The sequence below is a fragment of the Trichosurus vulpecula genome, chromosome 9 (assembly GCF_011100635.1).
Source record: "Trichosurus vulpecula isolate mTriVul1 chromosome 9, mTriVul1.pri, whole genome shotgun sequence".
In the NCBI taxonomy this organism is placed as follows: domain Eukaryota; kingdom Metazoa; phylum Chordata; class Mammalia; order Diprotodontia; family Phalangeridae; genus Trichosurus; species Trichosurus vulpecula.
In genome coordinates, this window is record NC_050581.1 from 151,779,700 (window position 1) to 151,800,747 (window position 21,048).

Here is a 21,048-nt window from a genome sequence, read left to right on the forward strand (position 1 = left end):
CTGGAGAAGGAGACAGCTTAGGAATCATATTTTCACTTGATCATCTAGAAGGGAAGCATCCTTTCGATATTATCTCTAAGAAGGAAAGAAAGCACCAATAATTGGAGGTTGTGATCCTTCCAAATGTGCATTTCTTTCTCCCACCCCCTTTTTGGAAGGGTATGTTCTATTCCACACTCATGGTCCCCCCACTTCTGGAAAGAATTGCAAGAGATCTTCTTATGTCTTCTTGTGATTGACTTAAAAAGAACCATGCTAATGTGTTCTAGGAGCAGTAGTCTGGGCTAGCAAATGGATACATTTTTATGATGATAGATACACAACTTTCTTCAGCAAACTGATAATATCTAATGTCTCAATAACAATATCTAAGATTTGGGAAGTACTTCAAAGCTCAAAGAGCTTTTTGCAGGTATCATCTCATTTGAGTCTTACCACAACCCTGCGAGGTGGGGGCTGTTGTTCCCATTTTACAGATAAGGAAATTAAAACTGGGAGAGGTTTAAGTAATTATCCAGGGTCACATAGCTAGTAAGTATCAGAGACAGGGTTTGAACCCAGGCCTTTCTACAGCCTTGAAAATATTTCATAAACTATGACTAATGCCTTATAAAGACTAATACTCAGTATAAAATAAAGCATTAGAAACATGTTTCCTTCTCAGGGTGTTAATTTTATTTCATAAGGTAAGCCAGGAAAGAAACAGGAAACTGATGGTGCTCACTTTGAATGGATGTGTTGTATTTATTTTCATTCACAGTTATTGAGATGCAATGTAAATGCTATTGCCATTATCTCTGGTATGAGTCACACGGGACTGAGCTGTTTAGGTTTACAGAGTTTTTGTTAAGTTTGGAGCAGGACTTGTTATTTGGCATCCAGCAGCATTTAACCAGGTATTTGATAAAGGTAGTTGAAGGAAGAACCTTTAACAGATGTAAAATCTATATGACATTAAAACAGAAATCACTTTTGCTAATTTTAGTCTTCACACTGTCTTCAGTTCACTCTTTAAAGTTTTCCAAATGACTAACATCTGTGTATAATATTCTTCCTGGGTACAGGACTTTCAGGAATTGTGAGACCTTCTAGTGTAATGCAGAGCACCAAAGGGATCCTGACAGCTGGTAAGAGAAAACTACAGAAATCCCATGTCTGATGCAGCCCTTGGCTTCAGGGACAGCTTTGCCACTGGTCAGGTTCTGATCATCATTCATTTCTCAGCCTCTTGTTGATTGCCTCCTCAGTCATGCCTCGCAGCAGTTGGCACATTGGGGAGGACCCAAAGACAGAGGTCCTCTTTGAGCAATTACAGCATGATCCCATGACTCTGATCTGCTAGTCAAAGGAATCAAACATTTGAGGGGCCTACACATTGCAAGTTCTGCATGGCTTTCCAGAGTATTGGTATCCAAAGCCAGGGATGTGCCAGGGCCCCTGGAAGTATATGATCAACCAGATAGAGGATGGGAAGTTAATAAGCATTTGTTAAGTGCCTGCCATGTGCCAGGCACTGTCCTAAGTAAGGAGGATACAGATGTAATCCTGTCGCTGCTCTCAAGGAGCTCGCAGGAAATATAGGAGATAATCGGCAGGGGGAGGAAGCTAGCGTTAAAGACTTCTCGTAGAAGGGGAGATTTTAGCTAAGACTTAAAGAAAGCTGAGACATGGAGAGAATGCCAGTCATGGCAGACAACCAGTGTCTCCCAGCCAGTCCAGAATGAGGGGTTGAAGTCTTAGGCAAGCAGTGTCCGAGAGGCCAGTGTCACTGGCTGGCGGAGTACGTGAAGAGGAGGAGGAGGATGTAAGCACTGGAGAGGTAGGAGGGAACCAGGCAGGAAAGGGTTTAAAGGCAAACAGAAGGTTTTCTATTTAATATAAATAGGAAGCCACTAGAGTTTACTGAAGGGGGAGGTGACATGATGAGATGTGTGCTTTAGGGGGATGAGTCCCTCCCCCTGGTAGCCAGTCACACACTTGCATCTGGCACAGATAGCCCTTTCCTTCACCTGGTACTGCTTCACATTCCCCCAGTGGCCTCCCCTGTCTCCCCCAGGCATTGGCCCCTCTGGGAAGTTGAGCCCTAGATGCCCACAGCCACTGCCTAGGGTGCTCAACCCTAATCCCGCCCCCCACCCCAGACTCATGGGCTATATCACGGCTACAGCAGCTGCCCTTTGGGTGCCGGACAGTGGCCAGTGAGCAAGCTCCCTCCTTGCCCCATTGTCAGTGGGACAGATTCAGTCACATGGATAGTTTTTGATGGGCATCGCTGACCTCATCACATTATCTTTCCCCCTAAACCCTACTCTCTTTTCATACTTTCCCATTTTTGTTGAGCAGACCCTCGTCATTCCAGTTCCTCAGGTTCCCAGCCTCATGGTCCTCCTTGACTCTTCACTCTCATGTGGCCCGCATGTTTATTCAGTTGCCAAATCTTGTTTCTCTACAGCTTCTAGTGCCTTCTCTCTACTCATGAGGCCACTACCCTCATTCCAGCCTTTTTTACCTCTCACCCCGGCTGTTTCAGGTCTCTGATTGCTTCTGCTCAGCCCATCCTCCGCACAGTGTGTCAAACCCACCATACAAGGATCCTGTTTCTCTTACGTAGCCTTAATCACTATTCATAGGCATTGCCTCAGTCAAACTGAAATCTGTTAAAGACCTTAGCTTGAAAAGGCCAGCATCCCTCACTGCATCCAGGACCATCTCTGGTCATCCTGATCTATATCTGGCCACTGGACCTAGATGGCTCTGAAGGAGAAAGTGAGGCTGGTGACTTTGCACAGTCCTGCCTCACTTAAATCCATTGCACTTGCAAGTCATGGCATCACCTTCCTGATGTGATCCTCTTTGAGAAAGAAGGGCAAACAGCAGCAGCAGCAAGGATCCCTGCAGGCCACATAGCAACTTAGTGTTAGAATGTTGTTACTCATGTTTTATTTATTTTGTTCGGTATTTCCTACTGATATATCAGTCTAATTTGAGCCACCCTTGGGAGTGTTGTGGACCATATTAGAGCCTATGAGTTTGATATCTCTGCTCTACACAGCTGCCAAGTTGATATTCCTAAAGCTTAGATGTAGCCATGTCAGTTCATCTTTAATGTCTCCCTGTTGACATTAGGATAAAATACTGTTTCATCTTCATTTTCTCCTTTTTAATTGCTATTTTTATTTCTAATTTAATTTGTTTTGTCTAAATTGTATAATGTACATAAATTATAATGTACATAATTAAAATTATTAATGCAGTATTGCATTATATAATTTAGAAAATAAGTAAATTTATCTATGGAGAGATGCATGGTCAAAAATTTTTTACTTATGGGTTGAGTGACCAAAAAAGTTTGGAAACCATTATTCTGAAGTGTTCATTCTAAAACTCCTCCTTTTTGAATCTCGTTTCACAGATGCTAAGACTCCCCCTTTATCCCCAGAAGTGCAGTTGAGTTGTGAGTTTTGTAGGTTTTACTGCCCTGATCCACTCCATCTCTTGTGCTGTCACTTCCTTACGCATAGATCCGGTTACATTCAGATCTTCTGTAGTTCCCCTTAGCTCCTTTGCCAGTCCTTGAAGGCCTTCCAGAATCTGGCACCACAGACTTTTTCTGCCTTGTTTCCTCCTATTCTCTGCCACAGGTGCTTATCATACCCTAGCCTAGGAGTTATCAGCCTGGGCTCCATCAACTTGTTTTCTTTGTTTGTTTTTTCTATTTTGATAACTGTATTCAATATAAATTGTTTCCTTCATAATCCTATCTTTTATGCATTTAAAAACATTCTGAGGAGTATGTAGACTTCACCTGTCAGAGGAGTCTGTGATAACAAAAAATGTTACCAAAGTGGACTCTTGTCTCTTACCCAACATCCCCTGTGCTTCCTCTCATCTCTTATGTACATAATGTCGTCCCTCTGCTGCTTCAGCCATTCAGTTCCCTCCTGACCATCCCTTAAAATCCAACCCCAGCATCACCTCCTCCCTGAAGCCTCCTGTGAACCTCCCTGCTTCCCTGAAGCCTGCACCCCAAAGCACTGTGTTTTTACCTTCGTCTCACAGTAACATGCACTAGATTATCAGCTCTGTGAGGAGTATGACTCCACACTGGCTTTCTCTTCCCTTGCATAAGCTACGCAGTAAGGACTTATTACTTTGGACTTGTTGAATAGAAATGGAAGCAGGCGGCAGCTAGACCAGACTTGTGCTGCCATCTGCCAAGGTCAAGAGGCCCTTCCCTGAAGACCGTGAAGGCTCTTCTCCGATCTGAGGCTTCTTCTCCAACATCGTCCTTTTATGGCTAAGGAAGAGGGAAGCAAAGATTCTGTGAATAAGGGGCTCACACAGTCACACTGCTTGTGACCCAGCCAGCACTCAATCCAAGATTCCTCAGTTCTAGTCCCTTGTTCTTTACATTATCTACAACTTGCTTCCTCATCTGGCTAAAGACGAGAAGCTAGTTGTAAAGAGATGTTTTATAACAGGTTGACTATGTTTTCTGAAACAATTTAGGTCACATGGTTTGACAAAGGCTCAATCTTTTGCTAAGTCTCATTAAGCATTCTTTTCATGAAATTAGACTATCCTGAACCATCTAGAACTCTAATCACTGCAGTTGTGGCCATCTCATCCACATTATCTTATACCTAGTTAGAGCTGAGTACTGCTCTCGGTGCTGCCAACCTGAAATGAGCCTTGGACTCCACTGTGTCGTCATCACAGGGCTCTCTTTGTCAGCAGAGGGCAGCAGCCAACATGCACCTGCCAGAAACCCAGTCTCCTGATGTCCTGATGGCAGACAAGGACTGAGAGGGCCCAGGTGGGCTCTTGAGTCACGGAGCCAATGACCTCACCCTCTCTGTGGAGAGAGTTATGTTGTTAACACATGTAAAGACTGCAGTATTAAGTGGCGGGACATTTTCACTGAACTAACTTGTAATGGAGTTACAGGAAATAAGGAAAGTATCTAAACATTGTTTCCACACATTTATTTTCTTGATCTTATCCTGTAGTTATTTTGGGTGAATAGTGTCTTTCTGCCAACTCAGATTTACTGATGGATATTGGACAAGCACTGACTCGATATGTTATGTGAAGTTTACCCATTCCTCTTGACCCTTCAAAATTCCGCTCTTTACACATCCAAATGGCATTGGCAAGCACTTTCCTAGAGCTCAAAAGGCTTGGCTGTACCGGTAACTGAACTGGTGGTTTGTCTATGCCCTGCTCCCTCCATTTCTCCTCTCTTCCTCCTTCTGACTCACCTGACGACTTCTTTGTCTGGGAACTTCTTCTTTCAGCTTTCCACCCCCAGAGTACAAACCCTCCGGCATTACCCATCCAGCTATTGTCTTGCAGCAGGTCTTTTCCCTCAGTAAATGGGTCAGGAAGCCATGTAACATCTATTACTTTGTTTCCTTTTCTTTTGTGGACATTTTCGCCCCTTCCCTCTCGTTTGTATGTCCTGGACCTGCCGTCTTTGGCATCGTGGGTTCTAGAGCTAGAAGGAGCCTTAATTTATCTCCCTTATTATGGATCTTTATCAATAAGGGCTTTGCCCAAGATCACTCCACTAATAAGGAAAAAGTTTTCTTTCCTCCCCACATTCAGGCTCCCCTTCATTCCCCAGCTGTCTTCTGAGGGAAGATGGAAGCAAGTGAAATAACTAGCTTAGGGAGAGAAAATCAAAATCCAATTTGTGTTTCCATCCACCTGAGAAGTGATGCAATTCATCCACAAAAGAGATGAGGAAGAGTGGTGGAAGTGGGGAGAAACCATAAGCACATGGACTTTTAGAGCAAGAAGGGACCTCCAAGGTCATCCGGTCCAGGCCTTTCATAGCCCTAGACATGCTGGATGGTGTTCTAGTTTGTTCTGACTCCAGTCATCACCATGCTGAAGTGTGATTTCCCAAGATTCTTGGGACACATCCACGTTCAAATGTAAGTTCAAAAATGCACGACAAAGACAAAAGAAATGACTTGTAAATGATCTGTTCCCGTATTTTTCATTAGCCAGAGAGGGAAATGGTAGGTAGCATAGTTGTTATTCCTATTTTACCCCTTCTGTTGCTGAAGAAAAGTGAATTGCAGGAAGGCAAGTTGAGCCATACTGAGCTAGACGAGACCTTCAGAGATCATTTGGTCCAGCCAGGGAAGTTAAATGGCTTGTCCACTGCCACTTGTAGCAGAACTGGGACTAGAACCCCTTCCTGCCTTCCCACTGTTTGTTTCCTCTGTCAGGGAAGCTGAGTTTGTCATGGCAGCACCCCCCCAGTCGTACAGGACTGATTATGTTCAGAAGCCAGGGTGCCTTGTCTCCATTCACTTCACCGCCAGTGCCTGCTATTTAGCCACTGAGAGAGCTGCCTCTCTCAGTTTGGGGTCAGGAGTCAGCATTTCAGCTCTACTAATGGCAATGTCACGTGCTGAGGGTTTCTTTACATTGCCAATGTGGTTGCACAATTAAATTGATTGTTTTAAAAAGAAATGTTTTAAAATAGTTTCTGTAGTCAAAGAGAGCAGGATTTAGTTATGCCTAGAGAGCAGGAATTAGTGACTTGTTATGTGACGTGGACCCCTCTGGGAAAGCCTAGGGAGCCCTCTTCAGAATCAAACTTTTAGGTGATACATAGAATTAAAGAAAAAACCAAAGAATACAGTTATCAATTAAAAAAAAAGTCATGGATCCCAGGTTCAGAACCTCTACTGTAGAGCTTTCTTTTTTTTTTTCTTTTTAGTTTGCAACACATACTGTAGAGCTTTCTAAAATGCCTTATGGCAAGTATTGCAATATTTGGTGATGACCAATACGGTGCTCATTAAAGGATTTTGATACCTCCAGCGTCTTTCAAATACATGAAGTAGGTGGGCAGGCTTGTTTCCTCCCTCTCAGTGTAAGGACCCTTTCTCTGTCTTGCCACCAGGTGGCAGCCACGTCCACCTGCAGGCAACTGTGCTTTGCCACCTGCAGACAGGAAAGGCAGACCCTCTGTCCTCTCCCAGCCTGGTTCTCAGTGGAAACATGAGCTTAAGAAGGTGGCTCGTGTGTTCCTCTGGGCAGCTTGGGGGGCAGGTCCCTAGATACTTTTTTAGCTCAGAAAAAACTCCCCAGTTTAAAGCGTGTTAAGACTTGTACTGAACAGGTTTCTGGCATGCCCGAGTTGCTGTTTACCGGCCGTGCTTTGAAGGCAGCAGAGTGGCTCCCTCATTAACCACAACTTATGCTAGAGGCAAACAGGCAAGTGGACTGGCAGAAACACCGCTGGTTACATAGGACTGAGCCCATTTCTCATGTTTACTTTGAGCAATACATACGAAAACATAGCCCAAGACAAGCCGATGTTACTAGTGAAGGCTGTGCAGTGATTTGCTTGTCTTTTGGGCCCGGTCCTTTGGAGGTTTTGTGTGATTTCCATTTAGATAAGTTTTTTTGTTTTTACTTGTTTGTCAGAAAAGATTTTCTTGGTAGATAGTTTGGTTAACAACTCAATTAGAAGAAACATCTGGTGTTTAAAGTTATGAGAAAATGTATTCTCCTTTCATTCTGTTTCTTTCATTTCTGACTTCATCATTAACCTGAGGGATTTTGTCTTGATCTTTGTGAACTACCAGGTGTTCCTCGTTGATGAACCCACGAGAAATGAACTCTGTGTGTTTAGTTAGCAGACTTGGAGTTTTAACAGTGTTGCACTGGTGGTTGACCCTCCATGGCTGCTACTTTTTGACAGGCACTAGAGAGAAAAAAATGGGAAAATGTCATGGTCTCTTACCTCCAAGAGCTTGTGGTCTGGTATGGGGAAGAAACATGGAAACATGGACACAATAATGGTACAAGGTGTAACGTTATAAAATCCTTGGAAGGCAAACAGATATGAGAAGGGAAAAATCAGCCCTGGTTAGGAGCAATTGGAACGTTCCCTGGAGGAAGTGACAGCCAAGTAAGAGAGGGAATCGGCAATCTGAAGGGGACATGGTGGCCAGGTGTGCAGATACAGAGAACTCCGGTTCTAACCTAGGATTCAAATCCAGATCTCCCAACTCCGGACTGACAAAGAAGTCGTAGTAATAGTAGTAGTAGTAGTAGTAGATCAGCATTCTAGGCCAGGTAAGACTCCAGGAGTCCAGGTTAGTCGTAAAGGATTGCTAAATCAGTGCGACGTCGGCCAAGAGAACAGAATGTGTGTGCGCTGCAGTGACATAGGCGGCCTTCATCCACGTGAGAACTGCCAAGTTTTAGATAGCAGTATTTAGTCTGTGACCTGTTCAGAGTCAGAGTTGGGGTGAGACCCTAGATCTCTTACCTGCCCAGCCATTGTTCTTTCCGGTGCCTCTTGCTGTCTTATGTGCTGTAGAGAATTATTCCTTTGAAATGTAAACTCCTTAAGGGCAGGAACCAGCTTGGTTTTATATTTGTATGCTTAGCACCCAGTCTGCCTACTAAGTGTTTCATAAATTCTTATTGGTTGATTGTTTCACTGACTGGGATTCAGACTGAAGGGCCGTCTGTAAGATTTTCATTAAAGGAAGATGCCTCTTTGGGGAGGGGGAGCAGGTGGGGAAGGGAATCTGGGTGTGTCTTCCCACCAGAAGCAAAGAACTAGCTAGTCAGAAAAGCCCCCATATGAGGGGTTTTTAATTTAACCTTTTTAATTAACAAAAATCTGTTTTTCTCTCCTTTCCCCTTCATATCATTGAAAAAGAAAAAAAAACCCTTGTAACAAATAAATACAGCATATGAACTGATGCAAAGTGAAATGAGCAGAAGCAGGAGAACATTACATAGTAACAGCAGTATTGTGCAATGATCAGCTGTGAATGACTTAGCTCTTCTCAGCAGTACAGTGATCCAAGACAACTCTGAAGGACTCATGGTGAAAAATACATTCACCTCCAGAGAACTGATGGAGTCTGAATGCAGATCGAAGCAAACTTTTTTAACTTTCTTTATTTCTCTTGATTTGGGGGGGTTTTTTGTTTTGGTCTGTGTTTTCTTTTGCAATACTGCTAATATGGAAATAGGTTTTGCATGACTGCCTATGTGTAATCTATATTAAATTGCCTTCTTAAGGAGGGGGGAGGGGAGGAAGGGAGGGAACTCAAAATTTTTTTAAAAACATGTTAAAAATTGTTTTTAAATGTAACTGAGAAAAAATAAAATTTGTGAAAAAGCCTTGTTGAATGATACACGTGTATATAAATAAATTCCCACATTGGTCGTATCTCCCCCCGCCCAAATAGGCTTCATTCTGCCTTCTGTCAGGAGGTGGGCAACGTGCTTCATCAGTGGTCGTTGTGCTGATTAGAATTCCAAAGTCTTTCAGAAGTGCTTGTCTTTACAATATTGTTGTTATTGTAAAAATTGTTCTCATTTTAGTCTGCCTCAGAGCACAAAAGCCCACACAGAGTTCTATTTTCACCTTGTTTAATGTGCTTGAATTCCAAGTAGGCAGTGGCTAGGGTTCCTAGAACTGAGTTGGACTTAGAATAGCCATTGCATCTTGTAGCTGTCATCTCAGTTTCCTGGGGCTGCCGTATTGAGCATGTGAAAGAACCAAGAACCTGAACTGGGTTTGGAACAGCTTGATTGGTTCAGATGGGCGTGTAAAATCCTCTCCTGTGACAAGTCCTAGTCTCAGTGTTCAAGTAGGTGAGGTTTGCTGAGAGTGTGTGCTCCAGGGAGAAAATTAAAATGTGGCCGAGGTGGGGAAGGACACTCTTCTGGCTCTTTGTTTCTAGAATAGGTCTTGCTGGTCAGTGAGCAAGTCAGAGTGCCAGAGGGTCCTTAGAGACCAGATGGGCAGTTGTCCTGGGGACCTGCCTTTTCTTACCAGCTTATTCTTACAATGATCACTTCCGGTCAATTAACAAGCAGTTATGAAGCACCCACTCTGTGCCAGACATTGTGGTTGGTAGGTGCTGCAAAGACAGCCTGCCCTCCTGGGGCTTCCATTTTCCACAAGGCCACCTTGGGGCTGCAGTTAGAAAGTTGACACTTTCAAGAAAAGAGACCACAAATTAATTCATTTTAATTGTCAGAAATACCGTAGATTTAGAGCTAGCACTTCAAAGGCAGTCTAGTCCAGCCCCTTTGATTTACCACTGGGAAACTAGAGGCCTACAAGGTGAAAAGATTTGCCCAGAATCACACAGGTAGTTAATGTGAGAGGCTAGATTTGAACCCAGGTCCTGTGTTTCCAGACAAGGGGCTGATTTTGGTGAACGTTTGTTGCTTGCTTGGTCTGCATCCCCATGTCCTCACTCAGTGCAAGATTGAGTGTTTATGCTGGTCTTGAGAAGCCTTCTGGTATTTCAGTTGTCAAGGGCCATGACTGTTTATCTGTTCAGTGTTTGTTTCTGAAGTATTCCATGATAAGAATTATCACCGAATTTCCACTAAATAATCCTATTTTTTCCCTTTCCCTTTCAGGTGTGAAGAAATCATTGATTTATAGTTCAATGAAAATGCTAAAAATGTGGACCGGATGGACAAAGAAGACATCCTAATGTTGCTTGTTTTTGTAAATGCTGTGTATAGATGAATAAAGTGTCTGATCTTTTTGTCAGAACAGCATTACTTATTTTTACCTACTATTTAACTTCTTTGGAAACCTCAGGACAAGTGAGAAAGAATTACATAAAAGTAGTTTGGTATAGTTTTATGACAAGAGAATTTTTCTGTTTAAATAGATGTTCAGCTGTGTGGATTCAGTGTTCATTAGAACTTAGACTGACGTGTTTTCTAGGCACATTAGTGTCAGAAGTGTGTGAGGTTCTTCACATGTGTGTGGAATATTCAGCCCTTGGAGGATAGCCTTAGGAAGCTTTCACTCTCTACTTGTCTTCTCATAAGCTCCTCTTCTTACTATCCTGCCTCCACACACTTGTTTTTTCCAGTCAGGGTACTAAAGTGTTTAATTAAAATTTTACTGGGTCAAGGCTTTTATTTTTCTTTGATGCCCTTTAAAATGCATGGTAGTCATAGCCTCATGTGCTGTAGTCTTTGGGGCCCAGAACTGTAATAGTCAAGTGCCATTTTGTTTTATCCTTCTGGTGAGCCATAAATCTTCCTGTCTTGTATACAGATTGTGAGAAGCCTGGTATTGGGATAGAAACCTGGAGGAACTATGTCCCTACAGCCAGTCTTTTTTCCAGGTCTGTCCTTTTCTTCCTCTGAATTGTCCAGCTTTGTCCTATATTCTCCACCCTACTGTCAATACCAGGGTCAAGGTTCTTATAACCTGGCCACCAGTCCTTCGACCTCATCTGCCTGCTGCCCCTCTTCTCCAGTTCATCCAGACAAATCTTAAGTCAGTGGCTTCACTGGGTCATCTCCGGTCATCATCCTGTTCGATATACAGCCACCGGACCCAGATGGCTCTGGAAAAGGAAGTGAGCTTGGTGATTTTTGCATAGCCCTCCCTCAAATCAAATTCAATTGCAAGTCACATCATCATTTCCCTGATGTCAATAGTCTTCAGGAATGAAGGCCTAACCACAAATCAGTGACTTCATCCTGTGACTCTGTACCTTCCAAAGCTAGATGAGAGCCCCTCTTTGAAGTCACCCTGACAAGCTTGGACTTTACCAAAGTCCTCCTTCATCTGGTCCCATTTGACCAATGCAGCCTCATCTTACTCGGTATTTTCCACTCATTATTCCCCAGCACAGTGCGTAGAGTAGGTACCTAATTTTTTCTTTACTTGAAAGAACCATGATTTCATTGGAGCAGGTACTTCGACAGATCCAGATTCCAATCCCCCTCTACACGTCAGCACGATTTCATGTGTTGCAATGGCTAAAAATATTTGTCATCTGGTGGTCACCTTTGTGATAGGCTTCTCTGTGAGGCGGTCCTTAGGAGACAAGCATGGAGTCATCATTTGACCTCTCCTCAAAGCCACGAAGTTTGCAGGACCTCCCAGAAGTCGGACCCCCAAAGCACAGCCTTCAAGAGCCAAAGGTTAGCATCCGGTGGTGAGGCTTTAGAAAAGCATTCCAGTGGAAGCTCAGTAATTAGAACATGGCATTTTAAGTCTTAAAAGACCATTTAGTCTGCCACTGCCTTAATTTCCCAGGCAAGGAGAATCAGGCCCAGAAGTTAATTGTCCAAGGCCATATGCCCGTAGTTATTAAGAGATTTTGAACATGAGCCCAGGGATCCTGACTCTCAGGTCCTTGCTTTTTTCATTACATGACACAGCAAGCATTTATTAAGTACCAGCTGTGTACAGATGCTTGGTTTTGGTGCTCAACAATTCCCAAGACATTTTAGGTGTTGCCCATAATTACTACTGGCGCAGGAAACTGACCAGATCAGTGATTAAAAATAACCACCCCAGGGAACCAATTTAAACAGCCTCAGAATTACAACGTAGAACAGCAGAAAGTCTGCTCTTTATTCCAACACAGTGCAGCACAAAGCAAAGTTTGGGGAGGGGTGCAGTGTTGGGAAGCGATGAATTAAAACAAAATGTATCTTTTTAAAAAGAGAAAGCATTGGACTTGGTGTTTGAATACTGACTCTCCTGTCTACCAGCTGTGACTGGTTAAAAGTCCCGTGATTTCTTTGACCCTTCCACCCTAAGGGATTGTAGGAAAAGCGTAAACTCGGAAGGCCTCTTATCATTGTGGAGTTTTATTATTGGTTTATATAGAAAGCTTCCAGCTTAGCCCTGAGATCTGTATCTTTAGCACTGCTTTTCATCCTTCCTGTTAGGGAACAGGGGAGCCCCATAGGATTGTTTGAACACTCCATACCTCATTTGCAGCTGAAGCTTTTACTCTAGATTTTGATCAAAAGTGATGAGCCATGGCCTCCTGGTGGAATCATGGAAATTCTGGCCCCCTAGTCATGCACGTGTAGTTGAAACATCCCTAGTTGAACATCTGGATTCAAGCTCCAAGGCTGCCACTTACTCTCTGAGACCTTGGGTAACTCACTCCTTTCTCTGAACCTGAGTTTTCCCATCTGCCAAAACAGGGCCAATCAGAATTGCCTAACCTGCTTTACCATGGATTTTGGATGAAATTATATAGAATCCTTTGTAGATTACAGAGCAGCCTTTGTAACTATAAAATGGGTCAAACACCATAGCCACATGTAGTCCACACCACAATCCTGAGTGTGTCCAAATCAAATCAAAATGTAATTGGGAAATATTTAACAAAATAAAAATACAATAGATAATAGTACATTTTAAAAACAAAGTCAGCACACAGCCCACAGGGATCCTTAGGTAGGGATAAGTGACCTCCCCCCATTCGAGCTTGACCAGTGCAAGAAAATGGCAACCATTGCTGGAAGGGAATTCTGTTGTGCCATTCATGGAAGTGAATACTATTATCTGATAAATCTATGTTCATTTGTAGGTTTTGTATGAAAATCTTTATCTTTTTGGCCTTCTTTCATACTGCATTTTTACAAAACAACTCTGTAAAGGTAGGTCTTGGCCTTTATCAAGAATTCCCTAGATTCTCATGTTACTAATCTGTTTTCTCTTCATTGAAGAGAAAGAGACAGTTAATACCACAAAATCTTGAGGAATAATAAACATGAGGAGGAAAAGGTGCTACAAATGCTAATTAATTATATGTTCTTGGGCAAGTCTCAATTTCTTAGTCCCTCAATGTGTCCCTAATGTGTGGAAGAGGAGGAGTGATTTGAACTAGGCCAAATTTTAGGTTCTTTCTTATCTCTGAAATCCTTTGATGCATGCATAATTTCAGCCACTAGGGAAGTTTGGAAAAGACCATTTTGAACTGTCAAAATGTACCCTGACTTTGGGGAAGTTAAGTGGCTCATCTTCATGAGTTCAAATCCAGACTCAGACACTTACTAGCTGTGTGATCCTGGGCAAGTCACTTAACCCGCTGTTTGCCTCTGTTTCCTCATCTGTAAAATACACTGGAGAAGAAAATGGCAACTCACACCAGTATGTTTGCCAAGAAAACCCCAAATGGAGTTGGGCACAGCTGAAAAATGAGAAAACGATTCAGCAACAACATTTTGACTTTAGCTAACACCTTTAGAGATGCCCATGGCTAGGATGATTGACCCTGGTTATTCTTAGAAGTATCAGTGATCATTCTTCTTGAACTGGGCAAAAGCCCAGACTTAATAAGAAAGAGCTGCTCTCTTGGGAAATGGGAATGCCCTGCTGTTGGTTCCATAGCTGACCAAGATCTATGATGTACACCATTTTGTGTGTCTGTGTCTGTGTCTGTCTGTGTGTTTGAACAGTGGCCAACCTATGGCTCCTGCTGGTGGAACCACACTTGTGGCTATTAAGGCAAGTAGTGTGGAACCGGATTACTTTAATCTGAACTACCCGTATTCAGGAATGGACAATTCCATTTTAGTTTGTAGGATATCTCTTTGGGTTTGAAGCAATCTTACATTCTTGGATAAGTGTTAAATATTTTAATGATGTCAATGACGCACATCATTCATTGATATTTTACAAATATTTTAAGACTTCAGAGTAAATCATTTTAATAGAAACAACTCTTAGAAAAGACCTGTTTTCTGTCAAATTTTACAGATAAGGCAACTGAGGACCCAAAGAGTCGAAGTGTCTTGCTTAAGATCACTCAGCCTCAAAGCAGCAAAGTCGAATTACATCCCAGTTCTCCTGTCAGCCAACAGCAGCTTTAGGGCCATGCTCCTTCCTACCCCTCCCCAACAATGTTCACTTGTCTGAAAAGACTTTGTTTTTTTGCCTGGGTCCCCGCTTCTGCAAATCCATTTTATCTCTCTGCCTTTTTAAGTGCCCAGCCTTATCCCTGGAGGCCACGGGGGCTTTGCATGAATTATCTTCCTTTTGGTAGGAATCCAACAGTGAATGAGTTATGACTCACTGAGCCCTACGAGAGATTAGTTCTTGTTCAAATTAAAACTACACCTTCCCACAGTAGTTTGCTTTTTGTTGCCTGCCTCCTAGAAATGCCCCCACACACACACATACAGAGGCTAATTGCTCTATTTGGAGATGGGGGCAGGAGGGGTGGGGGGGAGGGAAAGAATCAGTAAGTAATATATGAAAATCCACAAATTCAGGACTCAAAAAATCGTGCTGAATTAGACCCTCGCCCCTTGTAACTGGAGCTAACTGAGAAAAGAGCTCATCCTTCTTCAGCCTGGTGGCTGCCTAAGTGTGAGTATTAAATGCTTGGTGTGGGGAGAGAACAAGCAGGTTCAGGCAGGAGAGGTGTCTACACTTGTCAAGTTCAAGCATCTCAAAGCAGTCCCTCCGACACTGAAAGAGAAGGGCTCGGAACTCGGGATTTGGAGGAATTGCTGGATGGAGGAGGGAAGGACCTTAGAGGTCATCTTGGCATGGTCTTAGCACGGGCAACTAGGTGGTGGTGCCATAGTGCACAGAGCACCAGGCCTGGAGTCAAGAAATGAGTTCGAATCTAGCCTCAGGCACTTAATAGCTATGTGACCCTAGGCAAGTCATTTCATCCTGTTTGCCTCAGTTTCCTCATCTGTAAAATGAGCTGGAGAAGGAAATGGCAAACCACTCAAGTATCTTTGTCAAGAAAACCCAGGTGGGGTCGTGAAGAGAAACAACTGTGAACAGCAACAGCATGGTGTGATGAAAAGTGCTGGATTTGGAGTCAAGCGCTGAGTTCAAATATCACCTCTGCTACTGACTACTGTTGTGACACTGGAGAAGTAAAGTCTCTTCACCTCTCTGGACCTCTGTCTCCTTATCTGTCCAGGGTCACACAGCCAGTCTATATCAGAGGCAGATCCCCAGTCCTCTCTGCTAACTTTGCTGAACTTTCACAAAAGGAGTGACCGATTAATGGTGGAGATTTCAGAGCAGGTGGGAGAAAAGTGCATGACAGGCCGCTGGGAGAGAGATTTGGGGTGGGACAGAAGGGACCTTGTGGGTTCTTTGTCCATCAGTTTGTAGGGCTGGCCTGAACTTGAGGAGGAGGATTATGGCCTGAATTATGAGGGAATTTGCCCTTGCTAAAAGCAAAGACTAAATAGAATATTTAAGCAGCCTCCTTGCGGCGAGCAAGACTGTTACCTCATCCCCAGAGGTCTGGCAGGCGTGTACATCATGGCATTGGGAGTCTAATGGAGTTTAAAAGAGCATGGCTCCGGGACTGGAAGCATGCTCAGGTTTTTAATCAAGGATTGCTTCCTATAGAAGGATTTCTTTGGAACCTTGGGATAATGCAAACTCCAGGAAATAATACCAGAGGACTTTGTTTCTCTCTCCTGTATCCAATTACATGCAATTAGACATTTCATAGATGCTTTCCAAGTGTAGAGCGCTGTGCTAGGATAATGCACAAAATGGGGCCCCTGCCAGCGGAGAGCTTACTATCTAATAGGAGAATCATAACACCAGGAATTGTTTTCAGGTGGAGTAAAAATAGTGAGGAAGTAGTGCAAAGAAAAGTTGTACTATGGTACGATCAAACTGAGAGGGGGGCGACCCATCTCCCAGAGACCAGTCCATGCTCTTGAGGGAGCTGGGAGGCTCAGCAGTGGGAGGCGAGAAGCAAACCCCAGAAAAGGAATATCAAAGTGACAGGACCAAAAGAACAGGGCCATGGGCACAAGACCACAAGTAGAGGCATAAGAAGAGTAGTTGTCAGACAGCCTTGAAGAAAAATCACACCCCACGAGATATCAGCATTCTAGGGCAAAGTCCCACCCACCCTGCCCTAGTTATGGCTCTGCATAACACATTCACAACTATAATGCTAACCAATTATTTATCCATGTTTTACATTCTCTAATACTGTACACTCTTAAGGACTTAAAAAGTTTTCTTTCTCTTAATAGTGATTGGGTTATATAATCCCCTATCAGATCATAAACCCATTGGGAATAGAGACTTTCACAGTAGATAAAATGCTGAGCCCAGAGTCAGGAAAACCTGAATTCAAATGCAGCCTCACTACCTGCGTCATCTGGGCAAGTTACTTAACCTCAGTTTGCCTCAGTTTCCTCTACAGTAAAATGGGGATAATAATAGCACCTACCTTGCAGGGTTGTTGTGAGGCTCAAAGGAGATAATTTTTGTAAAAAGCACAGCACAGAGCCTGTCACATAGGTGCTATGTAAATACTTCCTCCCTCCCTCCCTAATCACCTGTGTTTCCCCCTAGTACTTAACACAGTCTCTAGGACACAGCAGAAATCTAATAAATGCTTGACTCAAAAGAATAAGTGATAGTTGTGATGAGGGTTTGGGGTGAGAGGTGCTCGACACCCCAAAGTACAGAAACACCGGGTCCTGCCGAAAGAATTCGACTCAAGCCTTCTCAGCCAAGGGAAAAGAAAGTTTATTAAGAGTTAGCCACATAGGCCTGCCCCCAGAGATCCCAAACCTTGCGACGCCTGTAAGGAAAGCGGGCCAGACCAATCTGAGCTAGATTGGATCTGACCACCTTCATGGAGGCAAGATGGAGATTATATACACAAAGGTTGTGGGAGGGATTGAGGGGTGGTCTGGGGTGGCCAGAGGAGGGGTCTAGGGAAGGACTTAAGGAGGAGTCTAAGGAGGAGCCTGAAAAGACTGGGATCAGATCAGACTCCCGGGTGGGGGAAATAGCTGAAGGCTATATGGAAATGACAACCCATTAAGGGCTGGGGTAGCGAGCTAGGGTATAGATATTTTGATCAGGTTTAAGGATGGGAAACAGGATTAAGGGCGGGAGGTCGTTGGGAAGACAAGATTAAGGGTAGGAAACAGCTGGACAATAGAGGACTGGGCAAGGTAGGCATTTGGGCTTAATGGTTATAGCCTCAGGCCAAGGCCAGGTAGAGTGGGAAGATTCAAGGAGAGTTCAAGGGTTCAAGGGGTTCCCAGAGACTGTGCCCTCATCAGTTGTAAAAAGCAAATTCCTTAGAAAGAATAAATCACATTTCTGCAGAGTTTTAAGACATAAATGATTTTTCTCACAATAGCCCTGTGAGGTAAGGATATCATTCCCATCTCATGATGAAGAGATGTAGCTTCAGAAGCAGTAAGTGATTTTCCCAGGGTCACCCAGATTGTAAATGTCAGAGCCCAAGCTCGAGCTGGAGTCTCTCCTGACTTCAGCCAGGACCATGTGATGAGGGCACAGTCTCTGGGAACCCCTTGAACCCTTGAATTCTCCTTGAATCTTGCCACTCGACCTGGCCTTGGCCTGAGGCTATAACCATTAAGCCCAAATGCCTACCTTGCCCAGTCCTCTATTGTCCAGCTGTTTCCCACCCTTAATCCTGTTTCCCATCCTTAATCCTGATCAAAATATCTATACCCTAGCTCCGCTACCCCAGCCCTTGATGGGTTGTCATTTCCATATGGCCTTCAGCTATTTCCCCCACCCTGGAGTCTGACCTCGTCCTTAAGTCCCTCCCTAGACCCCTCTTCTGGTCACCCCAGACCACCCCTCAATCCCTCCCACAACCTTTGTGTATATAATCTCCATCTTGCCTCCATGAGGTTGGTCAGAACCAATCTAGCTCAGATGGGTCTGGCCCTTTTTCCTTACAGGCGTCGCAAGGGGTGGGATCTCTCGGGGCAGGCTTATTTGGCTAACTCTTAATAAACTTTATCCCTTCCCTTGGCTGAGAAGGCTTGAGTCGAATTCTTTCGGCAGGACCCGGCGTGTCGGTACTTTGGGGTGTCGAGCATCTCTCACCCCAAACCCTCATCACATGGACATCTTCTCATTTCCAATACTGCCTTGCCTTGACCACCCAGGAGACAAGGAAGATGAACATGAAGGCAACGTTGTATGATAGAAAGATAGCTGGATTGGTAGCACAACTCTGAGATTTCACTGGAGATGAAGAATTCAGGGAAGTTTGGGAAGACTCACATGAACTGATGCAGAGTGGAGTAAGTAGAACCAGGAAAACAATATACATGATGAAAATCAATCAACCAATAAACACTTATTAAGGGCCTACTATGTGCCAGGAACTATGCTAAGCATTGGGATACAAAAAGAGGCAAAAGACATTCCCTACCTTCAAGGAGCTTACCATCTAATGAAGGAGACAATATGCAAACAAATATATATACAATGCAAGCTGTATATAGGATAAATAGAGAATAATTAAGAGAGGGAAGGCACTTTAATTAAGGCAGATCAAAGAAGGCTTCCTAGAAGGTAGGATTTTAGTTGGGACATAAAGGCAGCGAGAGAAGTCAGGAGTTAGAGAACAGGAAAGAGAGTGTTCCAAGCATGGGGGACAGCCAGAGAATACCAATGTGAGTGGAAAGACAACAAAGAAAAATGAAAAAAAAAAAAAAAAGAAATGGAACCCTTTAATTATAATGACATAGCTTGACCCCAATCAAGAGATAAGAGAGTATACTTCTCTGTCTTCTTCACAGAGGTATATTATCAGAAACGTCTGGTGTGTTTGAGAGCTTTCCTGAACTGCTCTTTCTCTTTATTTTAAATCTTTGTTACAAGAAATGACTCATTGAAAAGTAGAGTAAAGGGGGAAATGTTTATAACCTTTATGACCTTATTCCTTCTTTAGAATGTAAGCTCCTCGAGGGCAAGAATTGTCTTTGTTTCTGCTTTTATTTGTATTCTCAAGGCTTAATACAGTGTCTGGCACATAGTAAACACTTAATAAATGCTTACTCACTGTTGAGTGGTGGATAACAGTAATATAAAAATTTTTAAGATATCTATATGACAGGGTATATGCCCTGGAAACCCTTCCTCCCCCCCCTCCCCCGCCCCACCACCTCCCAACTTTCCCCTGAATTCCCCTTGAATTTTCTGACATGTTCAAGCCTCTAGTATTTGCTTGAGCCATTGACCCATCCCAGTAATCTTTTCATTGTGGACTAGGCTCAATCTCCCCATTCTCTGTTAGCCCAAAGTAGCCTAGCCCTTCACTGTCTGTTACCTCTGGATCACCTGGCTACTTCCCACCCTTGATCCTATCTAGACCCCATTCTCCCCTGGCCACGTGGTCCAGGTCCCTGGCGTTGCCCTAGGTTACCAGTCCTTCTCTGTTACCGCCTAGTCACCCAGTCTACTGACCACTCCCATCCAGATCTTCCCTAGTCCCCTTCTCCCAGTTACCCCAGCCTACTTGGTCACTCCTAGATCCCTCCCACAGTCTTTCTGTATATAAGATCCATCTTGCCTCCATTGAGGTGCTCAGATTCCTTAAGAGTCTGGCCAAGATGATGGATTTTTAAAATCACGCTCACCCTGACTGGTGTTCTAAATAAACTTGTCTTTGTCTGAAAGAAGTCTTGGGTTGAATTCATTTGGGCAGGACCTGTGTCACTATTTCAGGGTCCCAGCACCCCTAAACCTCAACATATATATTTATCTATATCTATGCATCAACATATGTATCAACATATATTTGCAAATAGATATATTTGTATGTAAATATATGCTATATATGTACATTAATATATCTATGTTTATATGCATATACATTTATATATTATATCATAGATTTTCTGTATTGTATGTGTGCACACATACACACATATATACATATACATACACACACACATACATCCGTGTATTAGTAAAAAAAAAAAAGTGCTGGAGTTAATATCAAGAAGCCTAGATCCAAATCTTAGCTTTGTTATTTACTATATCTGTGACCTTGGTCAAATAACAACCTCTGTGGGTCTCAGTTTCTCCATCTGTAAATTAAGGGAATTGGACCTCAGAGGTCCCTTGTAGCTCTAAATACAGGATTCTGTAATATTATGAAGCACCAGCTCTTCCTCTGAAGGAAGGAGAACCTTCAGCAGGGCAGGGAGGAAACAGTAGGAGGAGGAAACCAGGTTTGGGGAGGCTGACAGGATGAGATCTCTGCAGGTTCCACCATTGAATGACTGATTTCCCAAGATTTCCCCCAAGCAGTAGGAATGCCATAGTTTTCCCGACCCCTCCAAGCCCTAGAGGCCCAAATTGTTGGGTGTTTGTAGTATGTTGGTTCAAGGTTATTACTTGATTTTGTATTGTGTAGCATAGCTCCATGAGCCCAGCCCTGGGGCCAAGAATACAGGATTCATAGTCTCACAGAATCATGGGATTTA

The 21,048-nt window shown here is 43.4% G+C and overlaps 1 protein-coding gene across 2 annotated transcripts in view; it reads left to right on the forward strand.

Moving 5' to 3' along the window:
* TAMM41 (TAM41 mitochondrial translocator assembly and maintenance homolog) overlaps positions 1-10,564 on the forward strand; it is a 37,030-nt gene extending 26,466 nt beyond the window's left edge. For both annotated transcript variants that reach the window (XM_036739441.1, XM_036739442.1), the window contains exons 7-8: positions 1,065-1,127; positions 10,426-10,564. In XM_036739441.1, the coding sequence (XP_036595336.1) occupies positions 1,065-1,127; positions 10,426-10,502 (140 nt within the window). In that variant the 3' untranslated portion in view covers positions 10,503-10,564. The remainder of the gene's footprint in view (positions 1-1,064; positions 1,128-10,425) is intronic.
* Positions 10,565-21,048: the final 10,484 nt, after the last annotated feature.